This window comes from Arachis ipaensis, chromosome B08 (genome assembly GCF_000816755.2).
Source record: "Arachis ipaensis cultivar K30076 chromosome B08, Araip1.1, whole genome shotgun sequence".
Classification (NCBI taxonomy): domain Eukaryota; kingdom Viridiplantae; phylum Streptophyta; class Magnoliopsida; order Fabales; family Fabaceae; genus Arachis; species Arachis ipaensis.
This window is the reverse complement of record NC_029792.2, coordinates 118,444,016-118,464,008: the sequence shown is the minus strand read 5'-3', so window position 1 is coordinate 118,464,008 and position 19,993 is coordinate 118,444,016. Positions and strand designations below refer to the sequence as shown.

Here is a 19,993-nt window from a genome sequence, read left to right as displayed (position 1 = left end):
TCCTAATGCTCCCTAGTGGAGCCAGCCTCCTATTCTCTCTAATGGAGCTCTCTCCTTTTTGAAATGAAATTAATGCCTTTATATAGGCTTTTACAAAATGAAAATGAAAAATGAAAATAATATTTACAAAATGAAATTCCTAATCTAGCTTCTCTATGTGCCTTTGAGTCATGTGGGCTTTGCTTGCTTTGGAGTGGAATTGGGTTGAAGATGGATCCGGATGGCATTGGTCTTGAAAAGAAATCCGCTTGCAATTTGGACTTTGGAACATTCACGTTTGAGTCAACGTTTGAGGCAAACGTTGGCTCAAAAATCTTCGTGAAGGCATTATGCAGAATGGCCATTTTACTGTCACTCACGTCTGGGTTCACGTTTGAGGTCAAAACCTTGTAGTTCATCTTCATTATTGTTGTCCTTTTCCTCTATTCTTCCTTCTTCCCTTGCCAAACTCATAATGCTTGCTCATCCTCAAGCAACAATCAGAACAATGGCTACGGGGCTAAGATGGATCATGAATGTCTTACACAATGAAAAGTTAGTAGTATATGTGTTCTAAGCAAGCAAAATTAAAGATAATAGTCAAGGCACAAGAGACAGAGACATTGTGATTGCAAACTTAAGAAGGTGAGCATAATACTTTACATAAAGAATAAGTGGCACACCAAACTTAGTGTGACACTTTCACTTGGAATTGATGCAAGTATCTTGTAAGGATTAGAACCAAATTTGTTGCATAGCAACACCAAACTTAGAATGCAACCATATTTCAATTTATTGAAATTTAAACTAAACAAAGGAAGAAAACAAAGCAGAGAAAAAATGTCACCTACGGTTGGGTTACCTCCTAACAAGTGCTCTTTTAGTGTCATTAGCTTGACATGTTGTTCTTCACTTTCTTCCTCTTCTTCCAGTTTGTTAAGAGGAATGACCTTAAGGGGGGAGAAGATTCAGCTATTTCCCCTTGTCTTGGCCTTTCCTCAGCAAGCTTCCTTTTGCAAATGGCTTGATTGATCTTGCTTGCTGGATTAGGGACAGAATTGGTGTTCTTGCTAGTTGCCTTCACTTCTTTGGATTCAAGATTTGGTTGCTGTGTGATTATTGGAGTTTTGTATTCATCTAAAGCCTTTTGAATTGGTGGTTCCATGAGCTTTTCCTCTATGTACTTCTCTGCTTCACTTGAGTTTGGAATTCTTTGGTTGTCTTTCTCACTTTCTTGCTCTTCCACTTCCTCCCGTGCACTCAACATTTGACTTAATAGCTTTTTCATTGAGGAGGTTTGTTGATCTTCCCAACATTTCTTCATCTCCTCTTCATATCTTTCAATCATGGATTCAATTGTTGAGCCGTTTTGTTTCAAGGAGGTTTGAGAGAGTTGTGAGTTTTCATGTTCCCTTGTCATCTCAAGTGGCTTCTGTGAATATGCAAGTTCAGGTTCCAATACTTTCACCACCTCTTCCTTTTTTGCAATTTCACTTGACACAGGGACCTTGTGTTCTTGTTTTTCCATTTCCTCCTTCCTTGCATTCAACAATTGGCCTACCTTCACTTCCATGTTTTTGAGGGAGTTTTCTAGTTCTTTCTGGTATTTCTCTTTCTCCTCTGCAAATCTTTTGAGCATGGACTCAAGCTTTGAGAGCCTTGAGTGGTTCATGGAAGTTTGTGTGTGTGGTAAGTTTTGAAAGGGGCTTTCTGTTGAAGCATGGTCAAGTGATGATATCGTTGGATGAATATCATATGGAGCATTAGAATTCCCTTCCCTGCCACCATTAGAATCATGACTAGCATCATTTTGTGGTGGAAGAAAATATCCCATATGGTTTTCTTGCTCATCTTGTGTCTCTGAAGCAAATCTCCATGGATTGGAGTGCTTAGAATTTGTATTTTCTTGGTGATATTCCCAGCCACCATTAGATATTGGTGATGGTGGGTGATATCCCATAAAATTTTGTTTGACCATAAGATGAGTTGAACTCCATTTGTATTTTGTAAACATCAATGAAAATTGAAAATCATGTCACAGAGAAAGAATTTCTTAGTGAGGCAATAGCTCAAACACCTTGCTATCAATTTAAAATGGAGAACAAAAACAAAGAAAATGCTTGATCTAGACTTCTCACCCACTTAATCATTGTTGATATAAATCAATCCCTGGCAACGGCGCCAAAAACTTGATGGATGTTTTTGTGGAAAAATGAATTTCCAAAACACCGAACTCACCGGCAAGTGTACCGGGTCGCATCAAGTAGTAAAACTCATGGGAGTGAGGTCGATCCCACAGGGATTGATGGATCAAGCAACTTTAGTGGGTGATTAGTTTAGTCAAGCTAACATTTGAGTGATAATTGATGCAGCAGAAAGTAAATGACAAGGAAAATTAAAGTGCAGAAAGTAAATTGGACAGTAACTTAAAGAACAAGAAAGTAAAATAGCTGAAACTTAAATTGCAAGAAATGTAAATTGTATTAAATGTAAAGGGGAGTGGGTGCTGGAAATTAAAGAGAGCAATAGATCAAAGCTTAGAGAAAATTAAACTTGCAGGAAAAGTAAATCAGATCATGAACAGAAATGTAAAATGCAGAGCACTTACAGAAGAATTAAATTGCTTGAAAGTAAATTGAATTCAGTGAGAACAGAAAGCAATGAGAACCAAAGATCAAAATCAAGCTCAATGTAAATTAAATTGTAAACTTGCAGCAAAGGAACTTGTAGTAGAGGAGAAATTAAAATTGCAGAAGAAGAACAAGAGAAATCTTAGACCGAGAGGGAAACAGAATTCCTTTTCCCCTCAATCCAAGATTCAAATTTAAAGAAAGAAAAACTAGAAGAGGGAAAGCTCTCCAATCCTAATGCTCCCTAGTGGAGCCAGCCTCCTATTCTCTCTAATGGAGCTCTCTCCTTTTTAAAATGAAATTAATGCCTTTATATAGGCTTTTACAAAATGAAAATGAAAAATGAAAATAATATTTACAAAATGAAATTCCTAATCTAGCTTCTCTATGTGCCTTTGAGTCATGTGGGCTTTGCTTGCTTTGGAGTGGAATTGGGTTGAAGATGGATCCGGAGATTTGTTGCCGTGCTTCATTTAGTGTATTTTATTCATCATGTCCGGTGTTTTAAGCGTGTGCTTTAAATTACATCCAGAAGCCATGATCCCTTACAAAGAATTTCAAAACCGTGATTGAACCACATGCATTTTCCAATTAGCACACAAGGTAGTACAAGACGTAACCAGTTCCGAATGTCTGCTGCAAAGAGGCGGACGAAGGGAGTTTTTTTAGGAGACGTCCATCTGAATGTCCACATAAACGTTACATACAAAATATCCACTTACCATACATACAAAATATCCACTACACATAGAATCGCTATAAAGATGTCCCTAACTAACATGTTCGGTTCAACAAAAGGGTCAAAAACGAGCGATTAATAATACATCAGGTTTGACAGTGGATTTGCAGCTATTCGCATGACACCACTTCACACCTCCACTTCTTCAATCTCGATTAAAACCTGTTCTATCTAGAGCACAACCACATACCAACGAAAGCCAACATAGCAAAAACTTGTTTTAACGTCGACGACATATAGACGGTTCTGTACCCAGATGAAATGCAGACAATATTCTGTGTACGGCTACAGCCTACCGGAGAATGTGAAAGGATTCGACCAACCTACCGTTGCAACACACAGTCGTGACGATTGTAGGCCCCCTTTGCTCAATCGGCGAGAGACATGACAGGCCCGGACGTGTTGGTCCCAGCGAAGTCGCTGTTAGCAAACCCAGCCTGCGTGTCACTATCGGAGCATTGGAACGAAGAAATCTCGGCGGTCGCATACATATCGCCGGATAGGTTATCATAGAGCTGACACCAATGTGAAAAACAAATTATTAGAACCATTTAACAGGGCAGAAAACTTAACTAGATCATCTATAAAGCGACTAACCACCATGTCAGTGTCCATCGAATCCATGTCATCTGCAACTGCGCTGGATGACTCCATCGTGGGGCGGTCTGGACAAGTCGTCCTGTTGTGTCCCACCTCCCGGCACAAACGACATCGCTGGGTTTTCTTTCCACCATGAGCACTGTTATCCTTTGTATTGCGCCTGGGTGGATTCCGCGCCGGGCCTCTGCCATCCTCAGTAGGTGGCCCCTTGGGTGGAAAACGGGTGTCCCCTGCATCTTCGTTCTTGAAGTGCTTCAGCATCAGCATGGCAATGTCTCTTGCAAACTGGAATTTTTCAGTGCTGTGACATGCAATCTTTCACACTTTCCGGTACCAATCCATCAGGCACCAGTGTTGCGTCAGTTGTACAGAATCCCAAATCATGCCCATCGACTGCACCGCCACAAGTTTTGCATCCTTGGTCCATCTCGGCAATATCAGAGACCACGAGATCTCATGAACATTGTTAAGAACAAGCACCACAATTATATGTTCGCAGGGGACCCCAAAACATTCCATTCTCATGCACGTGCATCGGACCTCCCTCGTATCAGACGTTGCAACAACACGCCAATCCTTCCCCGGAGTGCCGTATCGAGAGACGGTGTGGATAAAATAGGAACCGTTGTCTTCAGAGTCAACCACCCTCATTGCGCAGGCCCTGTCAAGAATGGGAACAAACAAATAGAATATTGCACGAGTGTAGTTCTCGGCTGCACTCCGCTCCAGCTGTTTCAGGTTGGTGGTCATAACAGGGTCACCCTTTGCACACTCAAAATCAGCCTCCACCTCCTTTGCACGCACGAACATCAAGCATCGATGGAAATGACGTAAAAACTCAGTGTAGCTGTATCGAGACTTAACATACCGTGATATCACAGCGTGCAAGCCCTCGCACCTTGATGTTGTTCGAAATTCAGCAAAGAACTTTCCCCGTATGTGTGTTGTGGCCCAACTGTGCCTTCTCTCGTACATGTCCTGTACCCATCTTTTATCGGCGACGCCAAATTTCTCAACTATCTCAAACCACTTTCTCTGGAATGTTCGGACCTCGTAGTCTCCAAGCATGCAATCCCTAAACATCCTAGTGAATTTGGGCTTTCCGATGTTGCTCGTGGCGTTTCGGAGTAGATGCCAAGCGCAGAGTCAATGGTGAGCCTCCAGAAAAACTTGCTCGATCGCAGACTTCATTTGCCTGTCACCGTCGGTTATTATGGACACGGGAGCCTTCCTTTTCATTGAAGTTTGCAACTGTTGAAGCAGCCAGACATAGGTCTCTTCTTTCTCGTCTGCCACCAGTGCAGTGGCAAAGACAACCATTTGGTTGTGGTGATTCACACCGGAGAATACTACAAGAGGTGAAAGGTAAACGTTTTTCTTGTACATTGCATCAGATGCAACCATGTCTCCAAACACCTGGTAATCAATTTGGCTGGTGCCGTCACACCAAAACAAATGTTGCAACACGCCCTCACCGTCAACAACTTCCTTGTAGTACAGTGCTGGATCATTTGTCTTGCACTCTCGGAGATACCTTTGGCACGATTCCGCATCTAGGCCACCCTCCCTTCGTTGCTTCGCATTTACATTGTGCATGTCCCTTGTTGTGTACAGGACATTATGATACCCGCCGGCTAGGCTCGCCATAAAACCGTGGATTCGGGAGACGCCAATGCCCCCTTTGCGCATGTCGTTCATCTGCTCGATGTCCGCTTCGCTCATCCTCCGATGGCCTGGAAGCATGGAAGAAAATCGCAACTCAAGAACGTGGTGGTTATGCGCGTCTGAAAAGTACGCAACGTGCCAACGTCCTGATTCATCGTCCACGCGGAGTAGCATCCTTGCAGGGCATCCACAACGTGTCTCGGCCCTCGGCCTCTTTTGCCGGTTAGGCATCGAGTAGAACTTCGGGGATCAGTACCCTTGTCAGTGGCATACGAACTCCTGCCGTATCCTTACTTCGCCGCGTTTTTCGCTTCTGGAACGTCTCGCCCCGAAGCCATGGTGCTTTGCATATTGCTGGTATAACTCAAATGCAATGTCAACGTCTGCGAAATTAAACCGGAAAACATCCTCCTCGCTCAAGTTTAAAAAATCAATCCAACCTATCGACTCCACGGAATCAACAGCGTAAAACTCGTCTTCCGCATAATTGTCAGACATTCCTCCGGCGCCATCCAAACTGTCTTCCAATTCAACCGCATCCCCATTGTCGACATCGGCCTCTGCATGATGGTCGTGTTCTGTTTCATCTTCCTGAAAGTCGTACTCGTCCGACTCCATCCCTGCAGAGCCTTCGCCCTCAAACGATCCAACTCCGTGCTCTGCTCCGTCAGACATTTCTGGTTCATCGGCGACGCGCATGCCCCCAGTGGTATCTTCATCCCCGGCAACTCTGTGCCAAACAGCAACAATGTGGTAATTTAGCGAAACACGCAAAATTGGGGGATGTCCTCCAAAGAAAATTGAAGTCCTATGAGGAAGAAAAAGGGGGATATTTGTAAATCAAGTGAAGGGTGATAATACAACGGGTACCTTCTTTCCGTTGATGGAGACGGCGAAGCCATCAACTGCCGAAGACAACCGACAATGCAGATCAGGCTCCGTCGTCGTCAGAGGTGAGGCTATTTGTGGGCTTGGATCCGCCTGAACAGACTCGTTAACACTGGGGGGGAGAAGAAGTTATCTGAGTGGGGAGGCTTTAGTCGTTCTCGGTGGTGGAGATAGGAAGGGACGGTGCGATTGCGACGGAGGGGAAGGCGAGGAAGAGGACGCGATTGCGACGGAGGGGAAGGGGAGGAATAGGGCGGCAGTAATAGTTGATAACCAAATACTAAGTGTCCAGCTAATTCTAACAATTAAGTTAATTGTATGCATTTTAAAAATCGTAAAAATGACCCCCTATTTTATATGAAATTGCAGAAAGAACCCAGGAAAAGCATTAGATTTCATTTTGGCGCTCCCTGGCTGACCAGTGCGCCAAACACCAAAATGGCGTTTTGGTGCGCTAACTGGGCCCGCGTACCGAATTCGTGCCCTGATAGAAGTTACACAAACAACCTCCACTCACTTTCCTATTTTCATACACAGACACTTTTAGTAACATTGCTTGAATTGAAACAACATTATTGCATTAATCTTATATTTAAATTTGTTAGAAAGATAACTTTAAATACTAATGATATTTTCAATTTTTCTTTTCCAATTTTGATAAGTAGTTTTGAAGAAAATAAAGCATACAAATATGAGTTCAGAATATTTTCACTTTAACTCTTTTTCTATTTTTTTACATACACTATTATCGTAAATTATCTGTTCAGGATCATTTGTTCTATTTATTTAAAAAAATGTTAGAAGAATATTATAATTTATATTTTTGACTAATAATTAGTTAATAATATTTAAAAATATTGACTAAAAATATATTAATAAATTATTAGATTAAAAAATTAAATTAATAACTAAAAATAATAAATTTTTTTTAAAAGATTTGTTTGCCTCAATTTTATCCTTTTGTTTTTTGTATTTTATATAGCCTCTAAAATTGTCCACCAATCATAAGTAGCAACATACACTACAAAAAAGAAATTGATTAAAATGACATATAACACTGATATTATATGAAAGTTAATATAACTGCTACAATTTTTTATAGGATTTATTCAATATGTGTTTTAAAGACATATGTTAAGATAATAAATTAATTTTTTTAAAGCACAAAATTTTAATTTTTAATATATTTATTTTTTACTTATTAAATAAAAATACTTAAAATATTTTATTAATAATAATTTATAGTACTAATGAACTAAGAAACCAAGATGGATACCTTTCTTTGTTTGAATATAGAGAAAGCAAACCAGAGAATAACATATCCTAAAAATTCAATTAAAATATAACCAGTTTTAGGATCGTTAGAGGCTGCCTTTGTAAGCAATGCCTTGTAAACAACATAAGGAGAGGAAAAAAACAAACAAAAAATATTAATATTGAAATGCCATTAATAAAAAGAACAGCATAAATTAAGGAATTTACAGAGAAAAATCATGATGTGTATGAGAGAGAGAAAAAAAATAGGTGATTTGAAATTATTTTCCTAACAACAATTTCTCACCTGAGTTATCGTATGAATATGATCCTTCCCTAATAACCAAACTGGACTCGCAAATAGTTATTAATATATTTATGAGCTTGAAAGCAAATATATATTTTATTTTTTTTCAAAAAAGCAATTAGAAGGATAAATCATAAATGGAAGTCCATAACTTTCACTAGATACAGTGGATGAAGCCTTAATAGAGTATGTGTTGAGTGTGAATGTGTGTGAATTGTATGACTAAGAAAAAAAATAGATTAATGTCAAATAATTTTATTTATCAAAGTAAATAATATTTCATAAAGTCACTTATTGATGCACCCACAGAAGAGAATGTTGAACATATATACTACAACTCATAGGGGTTCATCACTTTCCTCTGACATCTCATCAGTTAGTGATTCAAAGGAATAGAAATAATCTGTCTAGACTCTACTTTGATATATTAGTATTTCTTATGTATATGATCACACTAAATTAGTGTATTATGCACTAATCAATCTGATATCTAGTCAGTTAGTTGCATGTTCTGTATTTAGCTAGCTTATGTATATTAGTCTTTCTTATGTATATGATGACACTAAATTCATTCCTATGTGGTCTATATATACTTTTTCATCAACTTAGATAATATATATGTGAACAATAATATTATAAAAAATAAGAGTGACATTATTATTTTTTAATAATTATGGTGAATTCTCTTATCTATTAATGTATAAAAAATTGGTTTTACACTCTTTAGTCCACAACTTGATTAAACTAATTAACAATCAAAAGCCACAATGAATGAGTGAGAAATGGTCTTCATTTTCTTAGTTCTTGATGATCATGACTTCAACTATTTTCTAAGTGTCAAAACTCAATAGAATGCAAACACTGAAACATAAATTCAAGAATCCGGTGTGAGTAAACATAAAACAAAGAGAAGAAGACAGAATTGGACGATTGTTGGTCCTTTGGAAGCATTGGTGTCCTTACTCGACCGTAAATCAGTCGTAAATCAAGTCACTTGTATAAGAAAGTAGTAGTCTTATGTTCAAATCTATAATCAAACTTAATTTATAAGTTATATAAGCAAATATGATTCATGTTTATAAACAAATTTCTAATTGTATCCATTCACGATTGTCACTTGCTAGTAGGATGCTGAGTATAAATCAGAGGAAAACCAATCCAGGAATCTTTTGACCAGTGGGTAACTTTGTTTAGAGAAATGCAAACAACTCCAAATGAAATTCCTGCTAATTACTATGAAGCTAAGAAAATTGTTTCCCAGCTTGGGTTTAAGGAGGTTAAGATAGATTGTTGTGTCAATGGTTGTATGATATATTACAAAGAGGACAAAGATCTTAGACAATATAAATTTTGTAGGGAGCAGAGATTTAAGCCTAGGAAGGGTAAAAATAAAGAGGTTCCATATAAAAGAATGCATTATTTGCCATTGATTCCAAGGCTACAAAGGTTGTATGCATCAATGAGTACTGCCCCTCATATGTTGTAGCATCACGAAAATCGCAGAAACGACGACGTGATGATGACACATCCTTCTCATGGTGAAGCATGGAAATATTTTGATACCAAGTATCCTCATTTTACAAGCGAACCGCGTAATGTTAGACTTGGACTTTGTTTTTATGGGTTTTCTCCTAATGTTCATTTTAGTACACCGTACTTTTGCTGGCCTGTTATAGTCACCCCTTATAACCTTCCACCTCATATGTGTATGAATGATCCTTTCTTGTTTCTAACGTGCATCATACCTAAAAAAGAAAATCCTAAAGCAAAAATTGATGTTTATCTTCAACCATTGATAGATGAACTTAAAGAGTTGTGGGACGAAGGCGTCCTAACATACGACATTCATAGAAAGATGAATTTTTAGTTAAAGGCCGCATTAATGTGGACTATTAACGATTTTCCTGCTTATAAAATGTTGTCTGGTTAGAGCATGGGGGGAAGATTAGCGTGTCTAATATGCATGGAGGATACCAAGACTTTTTGGTTAGATTATGGCGAAAAGAATTCGTGGTTTGACTGTCATAGGAGATATTTACCTGAAGGTCATCCTTATAGGTGTAATAAAGTTGGTTTTAAGAAGAATGTTGAGGAGGATGAAGAACCTCCTATTAGGCTTAACGGCGAATAGGTCTGGAAAAGAGTTAGACAATATTCTAAATAAAATAGTTGACACAGGAGGACAAGTGTGATTGAGCGGATATGGGGTGGAACACAATTGGACCAAAGGGAGTATATTTTGGGATCTCCCATATTGAAAAGATCATTTGGTTCGTCATTGTTTGGATCTAATGCATATTGAGAATAATGTTTTTGATAACATAATGAATACTGTTATGGATACTCAAAGAACAAAAGACAATGAAAAGGCAAGGTTAGACATGGCTGTACTTTGTAGGCGACCAGATTTGAATTTGGTGGAGGTACATAAAGGTCATTGGACAAAGCCTAAGGGTAACTATGTCTTGACACTCCAACAACGAAAAAATATTTGTAAATGGGTACAAGAGTTGAAAATGCCAGATGGATATGTTTCAAATTTATAAAGGTGTGTCGATGTCAGGGGAGGAAATTGTTTGGAATGAAAACTCATGATTGTCATGTATTTATGGAGTGTTTACTTCCATTATCCTTCAAAGAGTTGCCAGACCACGTGTGAAAACTGTTGACCGAAATAAGTCAATATTTTAGGGACCTTTGTTCATCTACTCTTTGGGTTAATGATCTTGTACAAATGGAAGCTAATATTCCTGTTATTTTGTGCAAGTTAAAAAGAAATTTTCCTCTTGCTTTTTTTTGACGTAATGGAGCATCTACCAATTCACTTGGCATATGAGGCACGTGTTTGTGGACCAGCTCAGTATAGGTGGATGTATCCATTTGAGCGTAAAATAGGCATGTATAAGAGATCGGTGAAGAATCGGGCTAGAATAGAGGATTCAATTTGTCAAGCATACCTGGCTAGAGAGACATCAAGTTATTGTTCTTATTACTTTGAGCCACATGTAATGTCTAAGAGAACAAGAGCGAACCGGAATGGCATAACTTGTCCTCATCTATTGAGTTTAGCATTCGGTCCAAAAACTAGGGCAACGAGTGTCGGTATGTTCAAGGTCAACGGTATAGATTTCATACTTCTGAGCATGCATGTGGAAAGAAGACAGATAATACAGGTATATATGTTAAAGGTGATAGAGAGAATGATGCATCTGACTGGTATGGTACTCTTAAAGAGATTTTGATTGTTAAATATCCAAGTCTTGTTAGTTTGAGAGTCACCTTGTTTTACTGTGAGTGATATGACCCTACCAAGCCTCGGGGAATGCATAGACACAAAGACTACAAAATAACTGAAGTATTACCTACTAGGAGATATGGGAGTTACGATCCATTCATCCTTGCACAAAAAGCTAGATAAGTGTATTACATGCCATATCCACAAGGCTGTAAGTGTAATTGGAAGGTTGTGATTACATGTAAACCGCGAAAAATAATAGAGGAGACACAAAATGAGTCTGAAACTGAGGTGTATCAGAATGATGAACCTCCACATGCTAGGATCATTTCAGAAACCGAGTTTCCAACATCATTAGCATCTACATCAGGAGATATTGATATGATACAACTTCAAGTAGCTAACCTCCAGGTTCCTAATGTAAATAATGAGGAGGATGATGACGTTGAGATCTATGATGACGATGATGCTTACATTGATGATGATGATGGAAGTTTAGAATTCTCGGATTGAGGTTTTAGTTGTAATTCATATTTCGTAATTTCTTGTATCGATTACTTGTAATTCAAATCACAAGCAATTTAGTTGTGAAAATAAATGTTTAGTGTGTGCGTGTGGAAGATGACACTGATATAATTTAGATTCTGAGGAATTAGGTTTTTATTTTCTCCCTCTGTTTAAGTCATAAGATGATGCTGGTTTGTGGTTTTGGTGGTCATTGCAGCTTTCGGATTGAATTGGTCATCACATAATCATGTATTGATTCTGCTATTATTTCTTTCTTTTATCAATGTGTTGTATTTCCTTTTTTGATGTTATTGTTTTCTTATGAAGATTGTGGTCCTGGTTTGTTTGTTTAACATGGATAAATCCAGGCAGAATCATCCATATCTATTATGTATATCATCTTGATGGTCCATATGAAGCTAAAAAGAGTACAGTTCATGTTTACTCATTCATATAAACTGTCTACATTCTTTTATCCTTTTGTTTTCTGCATCTGATTGAGCCTTTTTTTGAGTGTTCACAAGCATCTTTATCTTGTAGTAGAAACTGTATGTGTTAGAAAAAAGTGCTTGGCATCTAATGCTTTTTTTTTAATTTTCTGTTTTATCTTTTAATACAGTATTGAGAAGCAGCCCCCACATCAAAAAATTTGGAAAGTTGGAATACAGTATAGAATATGGTTGGTAGAGACAGAGATTGCAGCTGTGGCTGTGGCCGTGGCCGAGGCCGAGGCCGAAAGGGGAGGCCTAGGCTTTCTACTGGTCACCCTCTTGACTTACATGCGGATCCATACACTATTGTTGGGTCATCATCAGCCACGACTGCTCCGACCAATGGGAGACCGCCACCTATTGCTACAACTACCCTCTCTTGTCAGGAGCCTCAGATACACATGATGCCTACTCCGGGTGTGCCAAGATCATGCACACAACAAGCCAATGAACCTTCCAACACTGCCTCACATGGTGTGCAGAGTGATCCAGCTATTGTAGTGCCCAGTCGAGCAGGATCTTGTGGGGAAAGACAAACCACATCTAATGGTATCCAAGATACTCATGGTCAAGGAATATCCACCGCCACTGGTCACTCCAGCACAAGTGCTCCCAAGCTTAGATATGATGGTGCCAAATGGTTTGTTATTTGCTTTAAATTTTATGAATTGCATGTCTCATTTTTACTAAGTAATCTGTCCTTATCATTTTTTTTTGGTTTTTGATGTAGTTGACACCCACGTAAGCCTAGTTTGAAGCGTATTTCTCGGGTTTTTAAGAAAAACTACAACAAGACTTGGCTGAGTTTTGATGAGGCAGATGATGATACTCGAAAAATATGGTGGACAGAGTGGAGGGTAAATTTTAATTACTATATTATAGTAATTAACTCGAAAAATTATATGGCTGAGTTTTTAAGGACCTGCATGTTTTTACTGCACATGCTAATCTCATTAATTAATTACTAAAGTACATGTCATAATCTGTTTAATTTCAACGTGATGAAGGGCTAATTTGTTGCTGATAGATTTTTTTTCGAATCTTGTTGTTTAGAATTTCAATGGCATATTATATACTATACCATCTGATTTATATATATACTTGCTGGCTGCTTTAGTTAACATGTATGTCCTTCCATTGCGCTTCATTGCCTCTGTTATGTCAGATGCTCTCTTTAAGAGCTCAGAGAAAGTGTTTATGTTGCTCATAGAAAGATAAATTTGGGATCCATCTTCCACATTTCTAATACACCCGTACACCAATTGTGGCTCTCAGAGAGTGTCTATACAAAGTAAAACTTGATCTCTGTACCTCTTGACGAACGCTACCAATCCTTCTCCTTGTCTCTGTTTCACTCTCCCCAGGTCCATGATGTGCATGGAGGGTTCCTCTTCCAGGAACTTGTTGCAGAACTCCGTTACTAATTGCAACCAGGTGTTGATGTTACTGGCTTTCAACTTGCAATACCACGTGAATGCCCTTCCTGTCAGTGATTTTGAGAACTCCTTGATCTTGAGCTCCTGGTGGTTCCTGAACACCCTGAGATCATCCAAGAATGACAGGATGTGTTCTTTAGTACTTCCAGTACCATCAAATTTACAAAAGGTAGGTGGTTGGTACCCCTTAGGGTACGGTTTTGCCAAAATATGATGCCCGAATGGTGGACTTATCTCCCAAGTGGGTTCACTTGCTTCTCCTTTGCCCTTTAAAATATGTGCCAACTCCCTACGAGTGACTGGGGTGTTCTCGCCTTCCTCCATATTCTCCTGGTTCGCGAATGGAGGCGGTGAGGGGGTTCTATACCTCGTTTGATCTCTAGCCATCATTTCCGTGATCAAAGCTTGCATCTTTGTTTGGTTGTCTATCATATAGTTGTACACATGAGCAGGAATAGTTACATAAGTGTGCATGCCAGCGGTACCTCCAGCATGGGGTGTGAAGAAATTTGCATGGGCATGAGCTCCTTCTCCTCCTGCACCCTAGTTACATAAGTGTGCATGCCAGTGGTACCTCCAGCATGGGGTGTGAAGAAATTTGCATGGGCATGAGCTCCTTCTCCTCCTGCACCCAGATTCTGCTGCTCCATGTGTTCCTCTTCTTGGTTGTGTCCGTCCTCGTCTTGAGGTGATCCCAAGCTGAGGTTGAGATCCCGAGGAGTTATTGAGCGTCGCTTAGGTGGTCGATTCTGCCCAGGATGAGTATTGCTAGATTCAGCCATCACGTCGAAGTGTTCCTCCCCAGTAGAGTCGCCAGATGATTCGGGTGGGTTTCGTGAAAAATAGATTAAGTGAAAAATAATAGTTAAGATGAGAGATTAGGGGTAAGTAAATTTGTGAGGAAGACACTTCTATTAATGGCAAATAAGCAATACAAGAACTAATAATGAGGAAGAGAGGTGGAGAACAAGTGTTGAGACCTCTACTAATGTCACAAGAGGATGAATGAGCTTTGTTTAAAGTGGACAAGGGTTGGTTAATGGTTGTTGAGCGTTTTGGTGGAACACCAGAACGCTAGTTTTTACTCGTGAAGGTGGTGAATGAAATGAAGAACAATGAAAGAAAATTTGGGTAGAGGAAAAGATGGATTTTTTAGCTTCTTAGCTTCAGAAGTCAGAAAGGTCTGTGAAGAAGAAGATGAAGATGAAAGTGAAAAGTGAGAGTCTGGTTGAAGGTGAAGGTGAAAAGTGAAGTGTGGTTGAAGGTGAAAAGTGAAGTGCCTTACAGAGGTGACTTGAGGTCCTTTTTATAGTGTAAAACCATGATGAAGAGGACACCCCTTGGCCAATGGTTTTAGTCTGACATTTGGTTTACTGCTCTTTCCAAAATATCTTTAGGTACTCCTGTCACCTCAAGTCTTGTCAACTGAAAAGGTAGGAAGTTGATTCTCACACGTTAAACTAAAGCTCCTGACATGTGACATTAGTGAAGGGACATCTAGTTTGGTTTTCTTTCAACTAGATGACACCTTTACACTCCAAATCCAACCAATCCACTTCCACCAATATAGTTCCCACTGAAGAGAAATTTAACTCCTTAAGGTGTTCTTTTGGGTTCCATCCTTTTAGCCCAATACCTTTAGGAGGAACTTAACTCTTTTTTTACCATGTTTGTAGGTCATTATAAAAATTAATTATGTACAAAAAAGGTTTATATTTTTAGTACACAATCAATCATAGAGCTCAAACTCTTTAGTGAGAGCTGACGGATTTTTTATTGACTAATCATTAATTTTACAAGTATTTAAATTATATCCAATATCCATTCAACTAGTACTCCAGGGTATTAGGTGTCCGGAATCAAAGTATAATAAATACATTGTTAATTATTATGACAATGGCAGGTCAAAGAAAACCCTATTACCATGTTCATCTTGAGAATATCCTATTGACAAATATGTGGTAATTATAACCATTAAGAATTCTCAAATTGAGTCAGTTCAATGGTCATATCTATATATGCACCATCTATATATATAATTTAGTAAATGAGATCTATTAATCTTCATCCAATGAAGACCATTATTTATATATATATATATATATATTGATCTTTTTGGATTATTAATGTCCTTTTTAATAATCCTATGACCAAGAATAATTTAGATTAAATTATAAAAGATTTATCTCTCAATATTATGATCACTATCACAATGATAAATCTCTAAATTTAATCAAAGACTTTATTATATTAATATTTTAATATAATAACAATAACAAATTATTTGACACATAATTTATTAGATTGTGGTCATACTACTTATTTCCAACAGTAATATGATGATCAGATAAAGCTTTTTCGGAAAGTAAATATTTGATCATTAACAAGTAAAAATTATTATCTTCTAAACTTTTTCACATTATGATTGACTCTTATTTTTTCAAATAAATATTTGCCATGATAGCTCGCGCAAGTGTCTTCAACGTTCATTTTATTTTCTCTTTCATTTATTTTGCTGCTTGCATTGTTTGTAAAAATATAAAGTAAATAAATTTGCATTTTTTAAATTTATCCTTAGGTTATTATTATCATAATATTGTTATCAAACTAAACTTTGGTTTTACAAGTTCGTGAATTTCACTGAGATCTGATGATCATATGCAAAGAATGAAACAGAATTCTGATAACATTGCGTTAGGATTTCATGAAAATATGATAATAAATTGAAATATAAGGATATATTCATATATAATAATAACTAGGTTCTAGTTGCCTTTATATATATGGCGTAGAACCTGTTATCACCAAAATAATGTTGAACATAATATTATTAGAAGAATTCAAATTAAAGCGCTTTTAATGCAAGCTTAATACTCGGGAGGCGGAAGTGATGTGTGGACAGAGATAGGCTTGCTTTGATGGAGGTGGTGAGTTGTAACGTAAGGAGGAGGAAGTGAAGGTGAAGAGTGGCAGTGGAGACTTTTAATTAAATATATGGTGGAGGAGGTGACGGAGAAGGTGGAGGTGGTGACTTGTAAAAATATGGAGGAGGTGGTGGAGACTTGTAGACATATGGTGGTGGTAGTGATGGAGATGATGGTGGTGGCGATTTATAGATATAAGGAGGTGATGGTGATGGGGATGGTGGTGGAGGAGACTTGTAGAAATATGGAGGTGGTGGTGAAGGTGAGGGTGGAGGAGGAGACTTGTAGATATATGGTGGTGGGGGTGGAGAGTTAAAATAATAGGGAGGAGGAGGAGATTTGTTGATATATGGAGGTGGTGGAGAAAGAGAAGGAGAAGGTGGAGGAGGAGATTTATAATAATATGGAGGAGGTGGCGACGGAGAAGGTGGTGGTGGAGACTTGTAAATGTATGAAGATGGAGGAGGGGGAGACTTGTACATATAGGGTGGGTGAGGTTTATGTGCGGGTGGCGCCGCCTGTGGAGCTGGGTGGTAGGGAGAGTTGTGGCTTCCATAATAATTAAGGACTCTGATCATCATCAGCAGCAACATTGATAGCAATTAAGCAAAATGCTAATGCATAAATGAGTGGAGAAATGGATCCTCTCAATTTTTTTTAACAATTGAGGGAGTAAAGTGTAATCTCTCACTATTAATTGTTATAGGTAGGATCAAAAGAAAACATGAGAGAGAGTGTATTGAAGGGTTATAGATCACACTTTATTCCCTCAATTTTTTTTCAACAATTGAGAGGATCTATTCCCAATGAGCGGAGGCAAATGCTTCCATGTCATTGAGGTTCCCATAACAACTAACTCTTATTAAGTGTTAAACCCTAATTAGTCCTCTTTTCCTTACTAATTAGGGTTTATTTTTGTTGCTTGGCATAGTGAGGATTGCAACCCTATATAGTGCAAGCATCCAATACCTTGACTTATAACAATTATTTGTTAAATTCATTAATAGATTGCCGCCTTATTAGTTTTCAACTTAATGTGGCTTCCATAAAACAAAGTTCACATTTTCCACAAAGTCAAGGTTATTTGAGAGGGTTGGTGATGGCATACGCACGTCTTGAGGAACCAGTTTTATTAATTAGTAGCATATGTATGATGTATCAACTATCAAGATTCAAGAGTGTTATTATTTCTCTTCGGGCACTCCAAACTCCAAAGTGTGAAGCAGCTTATCAAAGTCAATCACTAACTTGCTCTAACATGTCTTTTTAATTTCTTTATACTTTGATTTATTTGTTCTTTCATCCATATTTAGCAATATATATTTCTGGATTATAAAAACGTGTTATTAATTAGTGTTATATATTTGCTTTTGTGCTCACATTTTTGTCGGTGAATAATGTTTAAACTGCCTCAAAAGAAAAAAAAAAGAAAAAAACCCTTATCAATGTGCTAACAAAATATAAACCATGCATGATGACATATGGTAGAAAAGTAGAATTGAAATATTTTCTATAGACATATGTAAATAAATGTTTCTCTAATTCTTTATTAATTTTTATATTTACTCCAATCCTTTCATCATCTAGGTTTATGTCTACAAGAATTTTAAAGCAAAGTGATTGTATGTGTTAAATATCTTTAAATTTACAAGTCAGTTCAACATATAAATTAAAGGACAATTTACATAAATAAATTATTGGAAATAGAAATTTACACAAATACAATTTTCTAAAACATCTTACATTCATATTTTGAATGAATTTTATGTAAATCGCAACATTCTACCACGGTTTAAGAATTACACGTAATTTGCACAAGTTATCGCTGATTATGTTTAAAACACATATAAGCATAATCCATTGTACTCTATCACAGACTATGACTAAAATGCAAGACATAAATCGCTGCACTTTATCGCAGTTTATGAAGGAATAGTGAAGCATAGTCTGCTATAATCTATAGCGGATTATGAACAGGTGGATTCATTATATATAACAGTTGAAGATAATTGTGAAGTAGAGTGTCAAATTCACAATGTCTAGTGAAGAGAGTTTTTTAACTCTATTGCATTGTTCTGAAAATTTTTTAAAAAGCAAAAGAGCGGATATAAAGTTTACTGGAGAACTTTTGAGTGTCTTTATCCGGTTATCGAATACCTTGTCAGATCTAAAAATCAGTATATTGCAGAAGTTTGGGGTGTATGGGATCAAGTGAGTGAAGAATTTATTTTACCAGATCTCTATTGCATTTGTGTCAAATGGTGTGAACGAAATACGATACGTTTGTGATAACATCCGACGAAGATCTGCAGGTTCTGTAAGTGAGAACACACGAGTTGTATGCAAAGTTGGAGGATGGTGTCAACAGTTCTGAGGCATCGTCTCCGAATCCTCAATCGACTGTGTTGAGGGTGCTTCTAGTTCGATGCGTGGTTGCTCCGACTTATCCGTTGGTTGCATCTCTATCTTTTATAATTGGGATGACTAGTTCTCTTTGCATGATTCCTGATTCTGTAGTTGACAGTGAACCGAATCAAGTTGAAAATGCAATGCGAGATGATGATTCGGACGAAGAGTCTGTCGACATAGTTGTGGACAGTGATGAGGATACAAGGAGCAATCTACCTACACAATATGGCCCATCAAGTTCTGGCACACAGCAACATCCTCCACATTTCTTGACCTTGAACTTGGAAGCTATGGGGCAACAGTTGGACTTAGATGCTATCTTTCGGGGTCAGGGATTGCATGATAGAGCCGCTCTTATAAAACTTCAGATTGGGCAATCTTTTCAGAATAAAGAAGAAGCTGTGTAAAGAGTTATACCATCCGTCGTGGAGTTGAGTACAGGATATTAGAGTCAGATCATTTTAAGTACCATGAGAAATGCAAGGAGTTTGGTAAAGGTTGCACTTGGTTGATTCGCATCCCACTTAGGCAATAAAAGGGTACCTAAGAGGTTAGAAGGTACAATGGATTTCACACTTGCTTGGCTACATTGATTTCAAGTGATCACCCACAGCTTGATTATTACGTCATTTGTGCGAAAATTTTTCCATTGATTAGAGCCGATGTTGTGGTTACGGTAAAGATGTTGCAGCAAGCTACAGAAGTAACCTATAGTTTCAGAACTACTTACAGAAAGGTTTAGCTGGCAAAGCAGAAGGCAAGAGTACAGATATATGGAGATTGGGAAGAGTCCTACGGCGAGTTGTCCCGTTGGATGCTTGGTGTGCAGTCCACCATGAGTAGATAGTAGCATCATAATATAAGCACGGGCATATATACGCACCGTATCCTCACTCGCATCGGCTGGGAGCACCCTAAACCTCTCATCA

The 19,993-nt window shown here is 38.0% G+C and overlaps 2 protein-coding genes across 2 annotated transcripts; both read right to left on the bottom strand.

Moving 5' to 3' along the window:
* LOC107611562 (protein FAR1-RELATED SEQUENCE 5-like) lies at positions 5,095-5,844 on the bottom strand. The gene has a single exon (XM_016313473.1). It carries the CDS (start codon positions 5,842-5,844, stop codon positions 5,095-5,097), a length of 750 nt encoding a protein of 249 aa, XP_016168959.1.
* LOC107611563 (extensin-2-like) lies at positions 16,636-17,549 on the bottom strand. Its single transcript, XM_016313474.2, has one exon. It carries the CDS (start codon positions 17,246-17,248, stop codon positions 16,718-16,720), a length of 531 nt encoding a protein of 176 aa, XP_016168960.2. The 5' UTR covers positions 17,249-17,549; the 3' UTR covers positions 16,636-16,717.

Coding starts and splice junctions, on each gene's coding strand:
- LOC107611562 (XM_016313473.1), bottom strand. CDS start 5,844: ATGCCTAACCGGCAAAAGAGGCCGAGGGCCGAGACACGTTGTGGATGC.
- LOC107611563 (XM_016313474.2), bottom strand. CDS start 17,248: ATGTTGCTGCTGATGATGATCAGAGTCCTTAATTATTATGGAAGCCAC.